We start from the raw sequence: 11,170 nt of genomic DNA, 5'->3' as shown, positions 1-11,170 counted from the left end.
ACTCGGCCTCCCAGAGTGCTAGGATTACAGGCGTGAGCCACCGCGCCCGGCCTGTTTTATATGACTCTTGATGCATCTTGTGTGCATCTCTGTTGGGCACATCTCTGTGTATCCGCATGAGTAGAATTGCTGCTGTTGAGTGCACTTATGTCCAGCATTCTCACCGTTTTCCAAGGTGGTCCTGTCAGTTTGAGTTTTGGTTACACCACATCCAGGTTTCCCAGCTACAGCACTATTGACATTTTAGGCTGTCCTGAGTGTTGTGAGATGGTTAGCATTGTGCCTGGCCTCCACCCACTGCATGCTGGCACCATCCTCCCCTACCAATTGTGACAACAGGAATGTCCCCAGGTGTTGCCAAATTACCCCCCAGAGGCAAAATTGCCCCCATTGGAGATCCATTGCCCTGCATGGTTGCCAGCACTCTGGTGGTCTGTAAATTGTAGTCTTACTAGTGGGTTTATGGTGATAACTCATTGTACTGTTTTATTTTGCAATTCCCTGATGACTGATGAGGTTGCCCGCCTTTTCATGTACTTCTTGGCCATTTGGATGTCCTCTTCTGTGATGTCTTTTGAAGTGTTTTGTCCATTTTTTTCCTATTGGATTGTATGTTTTCTTACTGGTTTATAGGTGTTCTTCATTCAGGTTCTGAGTTGTTTTCTACCTATTTGTATTAAAAATATGTTTCCTATTCTGTAGCTTGCTTTTTTTACTCTCTCAGTGGTATGTTTTGATGAACAGAAATTCTTACTTTTAAGACAGTCTAGTTTATCAGTCTTCTCAGGTTGGTGGAGTTTTTTTTTTTGAGACAGTGTCTTACTCTGTTGCCCTGGCTAGAGTGAGTGCCGTGGCGTCATCCTAGCTCACAGCAACCTCAAACTCCTGGGCTCAAGTGATCCTATTGCCTCAGCCTCCCAAGTAGCTGGGACTACAGGCATGCGCCACCGTGCCTGGCTAATTTTTTCTGTATATTTCTAGTTGTCCAATTAATTTTTTTTTAGTAGAGACGGGGTCTCGCTCTTGCTCAGGCTGGTTTCTAACTCCTGAGCTCAAATGGTGGGTTTTTTTGACTTCTGTTAAGAACCTTTTCCAAGGTCATGAAGATACTCGTGTTATCTTAGAAGTGTTGTTTGCCTTTTACATTTGATCTTCAGTATACCTAGAAATGTTTTTCTGTACATGTTGTCAGGTGTAGGGTTAATAGTCATTGCTTTTTTCATGTGGGTATCTGTGTGACCAAGTACTATTCACACTGTAACACACAGGACCTTTGTGTTAAATCCCGTGTCTGTGTGTGGGTCTGGCTGAGGTGCTTGTCCAGCCTTCACGCATATGTGCTGTCCTGGTTGTACGTACTTTATAAACTTAGGTATCTGGTGTAGTATAAATTCTCCTGGTTATCCCCAGCCTTTGTGTTTCCATATAAAATTCAAAATTACTTTATCAATTTCTGGAAAAATAATTGTCAGAATTTTGATTGGGATTTTATTGTGTCTCCAGATAAAAATAGATTTTGAGCCTATTGATACTTCTGATCAGTGAACATGATGTACCCTTCCACTTACATAGTTCTTTAATTTCTCTCAATGTTTTGTTGTTTTCGGGGTATAGGACTTACAGCTCCGTTGTTAGAGTTAGTTATTCCTGTGTAATTGGTACTTTTTCTGGTGTCCTTATAAAGGGTATTATTATTTATGTATTTATCCTTCAAAGCTAGGAATGAAAGGATATCGTTTTATACATTCTCTTCTGTAATTATCTGTGCCTGCTGTGTAAAAATGGCTTATCATTTTAATCTGGTTGCATAGTACATTTAAACTGGAAATTCAACCTCGTAGCCTAGGACCGTACTTTCATTAGTTCATTCTCATTCCCTCCACCTCGAATTCAGTTCCAGAAAACCATCAGCAAATTGTGGACTGACATATATTATTGGTTTTTGCTGCTTTTGATTTGTTAATCTTGACAATGCCGTTGGAAGGTTAAGTGGGAGACCAGCTGTCATTTCATTAGATGAGAAGGGTGGGGTCTACCTTCTGGTTCAGGGAGGTGGCACAGACCAGGATCAAGCATGCCCCTTGGAATCAGAGGACCGGCTTCTTGTCTTGGCTGTTGGCATAGCTGAACTCTAATCTTAGCAGAATCACTTAATCTTTCTGGGCCTCTTTTCAAATGAGGAGGTTAATCCTTGCCTGCCTGATCTCACAGAATATATCGGGGCTGCTGTGTGAGAGCATTTTAAGGGCTGTGAGCTCTTTTCTGTGTTCTCGTCTCCCTCTGCTGAATGAGTTGCTAGTGGTTGCTGTTTGATGTTAACATGTTGAGGAAAGAAAAAAAAGCCTTCCTCTTCCACAGAGGTGTCACTGACTCTGTAGTGTGAGAGAGAAAAGATTCTTTGGTTTTCAGAACAGGGTCAAGAGCAGGAGTTTTTTAAATCTTAAGATAGCTCATACTTATCAAGAGGGGGCTTCGTCTCACCAAGGGAGGCAGGAGGTTGTTCGCTTCCCACAGCCTTTTCGGGCCACAGTGGAATCGCAAGTTCACCACCAAATACTCTTCTAGACTCAAAGTGGCAGTCAGTCCACAAGGGCCATTTGTTCAGGATGTCCCTATGTTTAGTGGCATATCAAGGATACATTCACCTGAAAATAAGAAGAAACCTGACTAACAATTGCTTAAACAGTTAAGGATTTATTTTTTTCAAATAGCAAGAAGTCACAGTGTCAGTGGTTGCTGATATTAGTTCATTTGTTCAGTGATGCTCTGAACAACCCAGGTGCTTTCAGATTTTCTCTTCTGCCGCTCTTTGCTTACTGGCTTTTCATCTCGCTTGTGGCCTCAGTTGGAAGCTGCAGAAGCCATTTTGAAGCCGTGGCGTCTGCAATCAGGGTAGTAAGATGAGGAGATGGAGGCGGAGCTAACCTGTCTGTCCCTTGTAGCAGGAAAAGCAAGAGAGTAACCAGAAACTCCGTAGCAGACTTCTGCCTGCCCTGACTTTGCATACTGCTCCTGCCAGCTCCAGGGATGCGGCACCGCTGTGGAAGAGGCATAGAAAGGGGGCTGGGCATGTCTGTTAGATTCGCCAGTGAGCTCCTGCATTCAGCCTTTCTCTGAGTGGAGAATTAAATAGTCTGACATTAGTGAGGAATTGATCACTAATCACACAATAAAGTGGAAAAAAGTTGTCTTTGAGTAGTCTAGATAGGGTGCCAGGCCATGCGGTTTGCTTTAGTCTTTGGTCTGTCTTATCCGGCTTACTGCCACTTGCTTCCTTTCCTGTCATTTTCTTATTAATAAACCTAGATATTTCTGATGTGGAAAATACATCAGGAATAAAGTTGTAGACTACTGAGCATTTAGAGCTAACTTTTGGTTCAGAATTTGTGGATGTTTTGCATTTAATCTCTATGCTACTTTATTGATTTTAGATAGAAAAGGCATTTGCTAAATATGTTAGTCTCCTTGTTAAATGTTTGTTACTTAAGCACAATGCAGATATACCCAGGTTTGTACCACCTGTGAGCAACCAGCTAGAGTGGAGAGAGCAGCCTATTCCACTGGAATGCTGAGGTCCACGCGATATTATAGGCCCTGCCTTTTCCTGTTGGAACTTTCTAAGTTGAGTTTATACCCTAAGAAGAATTCAGTGGACAGTATTTCACCATTTTTTGGTAACTGGAAGAACCCTGAGCATGAGCCTAAAACAGTGCTGTCTGGCACAGTAGCTAGCAGCCACATATGTGGTCATTTAAATTTAAGTTTAGATTAATTACAGTTGAAAAAATAAAAATTCAATCCCTCAGTCACATAAGCTACATTTCTAGGGCTTAATAGCAACGTGTGGCGACCGTATAAGCCAGCACAGCTTTAGACTGTTCCCATCATCACAGAGAGTCCTTTAGGATACTGCTGGTCTGAGAGCTTGGCTTCACTTTCCCGGGAACTTAATTGCAAGTAAAGTTCCTTTTTTGGTTGTTCTTTTTAAATTTTATTTTATATGCAAAGAGCTAGCATGGTTTCTTTCACCGAGTGGATGCCTCGGATGATCCATTCCGGAAAGATCACTTAGTGCAACATAATGAAACCGGTGTCGTCCACGCCGACAGAAGCCCTGGCGGCACGTAGCAAGGCCGCATTTCTGAGCAGACGCGACGAGCGAGAGCCCGGTCAGACTGTCACGGGTGGCTCCGGCAGAGCTGCTGGTGACCATCTTGCTTTCAGGAGTGCAGTGAGGCAAAAGGCCAAGTTCTAGTACAAATTTGTTTTCTTCTGATTTGTACCTTTTCACAACAAAGTAAATTAAAATAAATTTCAATAAATCAAGGCCCCCGTCTGTGGTTTTTATTGTAGGGTGAATTTTTTGCACATTTCCTGAAATTTTCGTTGCAGCTGTCATTTTGTTTTGGTGTAAATGCAGAAGGGTCTGGAGTGGGCTCTTTCTGGCGGACTCTGAGGTGCTGACTAATGGTGAGCAGGGTCAGATTCTGGTCTGTAGGGCGCTGGTCCTGTTTGCTTGGCCACTGGTCCCACAGTGCAGAAAATTTTTCCTGCACATCCTCCTCCGTTTTTAAGCCTTTTAGGAAAAATAAAACATAGGAGGGAAAGATGTGAAACTGGAATTCTGTAAAATCTAAGCACTTGTAAAAATGGAATTTCAAATACTGATGTAAGTATGAAAAGTCTTTTAAAAAGAAGATAGAATTTTTGAAGGTGTCCATGCAACAGTGTCGCCACTCCTTCCCTACCCTCCACTGTCTCCACTGCTCTGTTATTCCTCCCCACCTCTAATGTTTGCCTTTTCTTCGTTTACTAGTAAGATTCCTTCTTTTTTGGGAGCATCTTCTACTCATGAATGTCTTTGGTGTTTGATTGGGAAAGTCAGCCTATTCTTGCCCTTGGTTTCTTCTTTGTTTGTGATTATTCAAAGACGAAAGATGATAGAGTTTCCCTAGTGCTCGACTGCAGTCACGTCCCTCTCCTTCGAGGTCAGGGCACAGGGCATACTCGGAGGACCTGCTGCGTTCAGGAGCCCAGGGAATATGAAAGAGCAGCCCCGGCTCGGTCGCTGGGTTGGTATTGTTTGTGTCTCTTTTGATTGGGCAAGGGCAGCGAAAGATTAGGTACACTGGGCCAAAGCAATAATGTGCTAAGAGCTAATCTATAAGAAAAGTTCTAGATGAAGTTCTAGATGATCAAAGTTAGGCTCACGAAAAACTAGCTGACATTTTCCTTCCTTTTTTCCCCCCGTCAAAGAAATCTGCCCTTGTGCACCCTGGCCCTGTGTAGAGTCCGCACTGTGCCTGGACGGCACCGTGCCCCGGGCACTGGGCTGTGCCTGCAGCTCTGCTGTGAAGCCTGTACCTCTCCAGCCTGCCTGTGGCTGCTCCGTCCCTTGAGCTCGATTCTGCGGGGTGGGAAGCCCAGGCATCTCGTCTCCCGTCGGTTGTGTCAGACGCTAGATGAGTGTTTTGCTGCGCAGGTTCCTCCTAGAAACTAGAGGATCAGGGTTATATACTCACTCAGGATTCTTTGTGCCACCATCCTCTCCTTGGTTGTCCCTTATCTGTTGCTCTGAGCAAGCAAATTAAGGAATCTAGTTAGGTGCTCTCCAGGAATACTGTAGGGACCTCAAATTCTGGCTGCATTAGAGGTTAGAAACTTCTTTGCTCTTGGTTTTTTTGTTTCTTTAGTTTTTTTAGCTCCATTGTCTTTTCATAACTTTATAAAAGTCGTCATTTTTAAATGAAAATCATTTTCCCCCCTAGATTCAGAATATCAAACAGACGAACAGTGCTCTCAAAGAAAAACTTGATGGCGGAATAGAGCCGTATCGACTTCCCGAGGTAGGATTATGTTGACATCATCTCAGAAGTCATACCCAAGTTTTACGTGTTTAAGAATTTAATATCTGTGTGATACATCTCTTAGAACGAAGGGTATATGGACATAATTTTATAAACCTAATTGACGTTAAAATTCTTATGTGAGAAAAAGAAAGGTTGATTAAACCTTAATAAGGATATACTCACTTCTAAATGTAATGTGCTAAAATGACTCATTTTGCATACCCAGGTCATTCAGAAATGTAACGCACGTTGGACCACAGAAGAGCAGCTCCTCGCCGTGCAAGGTAGGGGAAGTTCTCCCTACGGAGAGCTTAGGGCAGCGGTAGGTTACAGGGACAATGACGTCCCCCCGCTCGTAGCACCTCGTCCACGTGGAGCAAATTCTCGGAGGAGGCCGTATTCTCCTTTGGGCTGTCGTTTCAGCCAAGTCACTGCATCCCCTTGGACTTGACTTTTCTTTCCTGTTCCTCACAAGTTCTCAAAATTAACCTGGAAGCCTCAGTTTTCAAAAGGTGTATTTCGCTTTATTAATAGCAGTTACTTGTGACCTCTGAATGTCAGGAAGTACAAGACCAAAAAGAAGCATATTGGTGTGATGTTAAGGTTGGAGGTGTTGGAACCTGGGGATCCTATAAAGACGAATGCAGAATGCCCAGCACATGGGGAGTTGTCGGGTGACATGTGCTGGGAAGACATTTCTAAATGGCAGGGTCTTGCCGAACTTCTCTGAACAGTCACCTGCAGAATATACCTAGAGCTGACTACCTACCACCTTTTCCCATTCTTTTATAAAACGCTAAATTAGTGCCTGCTGTTAAGACTTTATATATTTTCTTATCTGGATAAAGAAATAAGTCTCAATTGTCATTTTTAAAAATTGTTTTTCTCTTTTATTGAAAAAAAATGCTTTCTTACATCCGTAGCCATCAGGAAATACGGCCGAGATTTTCAGGCAATCTCAGATGTGATTGGGAACAAATCAGTAGTACAAGTGAAAAACTTTTTTGTAAATTATCGACGCCGCTTCAACATAGATGAAGTTTTACAAGAGTGGGAGGCAGAGCACGGTAAAGAGGAGACCAACGGGCCCGGTCACCAGAAACCTGTGAAGTCCCCAGACAATTCCGTGAAGATGCCTGAAGAGGAAGACGAGGTGAGTCTGACGCAGGACCACCTCTACCCTGCCAGCTTCGTGCCTGGTGTTCTGGCCAGTGTCTGAAGCGGTGACTTTTCTCAGCTGTAGAAATACTTTTAGGTTTCAGCTGTATCAGTAACTTCTCTTTTACCTGTAAATCCCGTGATGCAAGTGTGTTGACTCCAGTCAATTCCTGGTCACTGTATATTATTCACGTTTTAGTTTCTTGGTAAATTCTTTATTCCTTCCTGGTTTCCTCCAACCACAAAATATTCCACATTATCAATACAGTAAAATCTGTCATGAAACGGTAAGTTGGAAGTGCCTTGAGGAGTGTCAGTAAAGCTCAGTCGTATGACGCGTTGTCACGTCACTGTGAGGCCCGTGAACTTACTGGGTGAGTCTGCACAGCCAGCCAGGAGCGCCTGCGGCCTGTCCCTGCTGTCCACATCGTCCAGCCTTGGGTGCTATTCGGGGCTGACTGGCCCCAAATGTTGGTGAGGATGATTCTGTGGCTGGCAGGAACTTCTAAGATGGTGGCTGACATTGTAGTGATTTCTGGAATGGCAGCACTGACCTCATCTGCCCAGTCAGCTGAGATTAGGCAGGAAGATTACTTGGGCTGCAGAGACCGTCTGCAGCTTCCCTGCTCCCTGTGCCAGGGTTGCTGGCCATTTCCCCGTCTGTCCTGTCCCACCCCCTCATCACTGCCCCCTCTCCCAGAGCGGACGAGCATGGGGCTGGGCAGAGGAAAGAGTTCAGTGCCAGTCACTTTACATCTGGATTTGTTCACTGAGGGGTGTCACATCCAACCTTGTAGTGAGGAAAGGGCTTGTGCCAAAAACGACAGGGTTAGAGATAGTCCCACCTAAAGTTATGAAATAATTGAGTATATTACCAGTGAGGAGAGATCTCCTGGCTTAACTAAGAACAGCTCTTGTAAACTGTGGTTCCAGTGGAAGGAGCAGCTACGTTCGGGCGTGGCTGCACGGCCCAGTTTCCCCCGCAGGAAGGCGCTGGGAGGTAGCAGCAAGCCGTGAGATGCCACGGAACAGGTTTGGGTGTGGGAGTCAGTTGTCAAAAATGGGAGAGGGGGGTTAGGAGATGCCTTGTAGCTTTTAAGGAAAATCCTGTGATCTCGCGTGTTCCCATGTCCCAGCAGAAACCTGTGGCTATGGCGATGGGCTCGATGCTGCAGCTCCTGAGCCGGCGAGAGTGGTCATGCTCCTGCCACTCCTGAGCGCTGCTGCGCGCCGAGCCCGGTGCTCCCGAGCCCTTCTCAGTTGTTTTTCTTCACTCCTGTGATGTGTAGGCATCATTGTTGTGTCCATTCCACAGATGAGGAAACTGAAGCTCAAAGAGAATGATAACTCGTCTGAGCTAACATCATTAAAATGTGGCCAGGCCAGGATTTGAGCCCAAGACATCTGGCTGTAGAGGCCACACTCTTATCCCGCCCATAGGAGCACGTGTGTTTGCGGCCCACCGCATTTGCTGTACAAATCTGGTGGCTGCCCCCTCCCTCTTTCAGCTCCCTGGAATCGGGTTTGTGGTGGTAACCTGCTCTTTGATGCTTTTTTCTTCTCTTCCCCTCAGGCTGCTTCTGTTCTTGATGTCAGATACGCATCTGCCTCATGAGAAACTTTGGTAGCTTTGAACACTTGGTATGGACTACTGTGTTATCCAGGATATCAGGTATTCCGAGACATCACCTAGCCATCTGCATCACATCTCTGTGGACAAGCAGCTATTACCAAAAAAGGCATACACTTCGGTCCTGTGCTACACCTGCCTTAATTCTTTGCTCGTCCCTCCATTTTGGCACCACTTCCCGGAGAGCTCCGTTGCACTTCTCACTTTCTCTCTGCCTAAGTGCTCGGGAACCTCCCGGCCTGCACATCGCCTGTGACTCCAGGAGCCGCCTCCTGTCGGAGCCCTCAGGGCCCAGCGATGCCAGCTCCTCCCAGTCGACAGCTTCGGAACAGGGAGTCTGCTCAGAAGGCACCACTCTGCTCCTGCATGGCCTGCGATTTCTACTTTGTGCGTAATTCTCAGAGTAACTGCGACCCTGTTGGCCCTCTAGAAGGTTTCTCTTGTTCTTTTCTGAGACAACCACCTAAGTGAGATCATGCTTCTTTGGAAGCCACACCATATTGGCAGACTGTATGGTAACCCCTATCGTGCCAGGCATCTTGCTGCAAGTCACATGTTCCTAAACGTAGGGTCTAATTATGGTTTAGAAATTTAGTGGGCTTATTTTAAACCTCTCCCTTCTCCCTTCCCAAGTATTATAGTAAAAATCTCATTCACAGCAACTGTCCTTGGACACTGTAGCTTAAAGGGAATGTGGACCTCAACGCTTTTCTGCCTTCAACTTTCAACATTGTGATCCTGGGGTGGATGCCACCCCTTCTTTTCCTGACCCCACCCAACAGGCCCCTCCCCTCCACCACCACCACCCAACTCCAAGAGATTCAGTCCATATCACTGTACCTGGTGCTTGTACATTTGGAATTGGTGCCTTCTCCTTTTGGCAACCATGTTATCAACCCTTTTTCTGTTTTGGTGTCTTACTTCTTTAAAGCTTATTGCTAGCCAAAGATGACATCACTGAGATTAGGAGACGGGAGAGCTTGCTGCAGATTCTGACAGTGCAGATTTTAAATGTCAGGTTAGCTCAGTAACGGATATTAGTATAGCTGGTGATGATTTTGTAAAAGCGGCACATTGTTCCCCGTTCTCTTGCTATGTCTGGCCTTTGAGATGGCACGCCGCCGCATGTGCGTTTGTGTCCTTCACGTACTGATGTGACCACACAAACACCTTCCCCTCTCTTAATATCAGAGTACAGGACAGAGAAGTGATCAACGCATTGTTCTAGTGAGACCAAGATAAAAAGAAACAGTCTACAAAGCAGTATGTAATGCCTTTTGGTTGGACTGGGAACAAGTAAATTTTTCTAAGAAATCTTTTGAGACTTCCAGAATCACTTTTGTTCTACCAGACCGTGGGCCTTCGGGGGGCTGAGGAGCACCTGTCAGACTGCATTCTAGCGCACCCTGCTCCCCACGGCCAGCTCACACTGCACTACATACATTCAAGTAGCTATTGTTGTTGTTGCTGTTTGCATCATTTAAATATTTTTTTCTGCTTTCAATACCAAAAAGAAAAAAAAAATGCCGATGCTTTAAGGCATAACCAGAATTCTTAAGAATTTAAAATATGCAATTAAAATTTGATGTGTTTTGACTCCCAAGCACCTTGCCTTTTTTTTTTTTTTAAGTCAGCTGATTTTCTCTTAGAAAGAGGGTCAGCTAGAAACCTAGGTTTCTTGAAATTGTATATTCTTTTTTAGAAGTCTGGAGAGAGGTCATTCAAAAGGGACTTTCCCAACATTTATCCTCCTGTCCCTATACCAGGTGTCTGTCAGTCAAGTCAAAGCTTGTGAAGGACAGTGTCAGAGGAGGCCCCAGGTGCCGCTCCTGCCTGGGGACAGGGTGGCACAGAAACACTAGTAAGGAAGCAGGGGCTTCTGTTACTGTAGCCTGTTGGATGATCAAAGGGTGGCAGGAAGAACGTAGGAAGGAGTCACCTACGTTTTGCACTGAAGGGGGACACTAAGGCACACAGACTGAAGCTTTGAGTTCTCCTTGCTTCCCTCCCCATCCCCTTCCTGTTAACAGAAGCAGTAGGCCATGGCGGCAGTGGGTTTCTCGCTCTGCCTGGAGATGTGTTTCTCTCTTCCCACCCAGGCTGTTTTCCTGAAGAATTGATCCCTCCTGGCACTGCTTGGAAGCTTGATGCTAATTCTTACACAGCGAGGCACGGCGGTGAGCAGTGCCAGGCGGTCATCTGTGTTCCGCCCTATCCCCTCACGGGGCTCCAGCCGGAGGAGTCACCGTGCTGGTGCACTTGTGATCACAGCAGCTGAGTTCGGCTTTCTCCCCAGGGGGAAGGAGCATGTCACTTTCATTTGACAGAGGGAAAAAAGGGTAGTTGTCTTTGCCTGACTGCCTTTGTTGTAGTTTCACGCATAGGATAGCACTGTGTTTTACACTTTTCTTCATTGCACTGTCTTTGCAATGATGTAAATGCGGGAAATCACTTGGCTTTAAAAGCTAAGCGGTTTGGTCTTATTTATGTGAAGACTCTTTAACATATCAAGAATTAGGTGCATTGGCAGGTA

The 11,170-nt window shown here is 45.3% G+C and overlaps 1 protein-coding gene across 1 annotated transcript in view; it reads left to right on the top strand.

The window, feature by feature from the left end:
- RCOR1 (REST corepressor 1) overlaps positions 1-10,141 on the top strand; it is a 118,172-nt gene extending 108,031 nt beyond the window's left edge. Inside the window, exons 9-12 of the mRNA XM_012647128.1 lie at positions 5,769-5,846; positions 6,076-6,133; positions 6,773-7,002; positions 8,581-10,141. Coding sequence (XP_012502582.1) covers positions 5,769-5,846; positions 6,076-6,133; positions 6,773-7,002; positions 8,581-8,622 — 408 coding nt within the window. The 3' untranslated portion in view covers positions 8,623-10,141. The remainder of the gene's footprint in view (positions 1-5,768; positions 5,847-6,075; positions 6,134-6,772; positions 7,003-8,580) is intronic.
- Positions 10,142-11,170: the final 1,029 nt, after the last annotated feature.

This window comes from Propithecus coquereli, unplaced genomic scaffold (genome assembly GCF_000956105.1).
Source record: "Propithecus coquereli isolate 6110/MARCELLA unplaced genomic scaffold, Pcoq_1.0 Scaffold256, whole genome shotgun sequence".
Lineage (NCBI taxonomy): Eukaryota > Metazoa > Chordata > Mammalia > Primates > Indriidae > Propithecus > Propithecus coquereli.
This window is presented reverse-complemented; position numbering and strand designations above follow the sequence as displayed.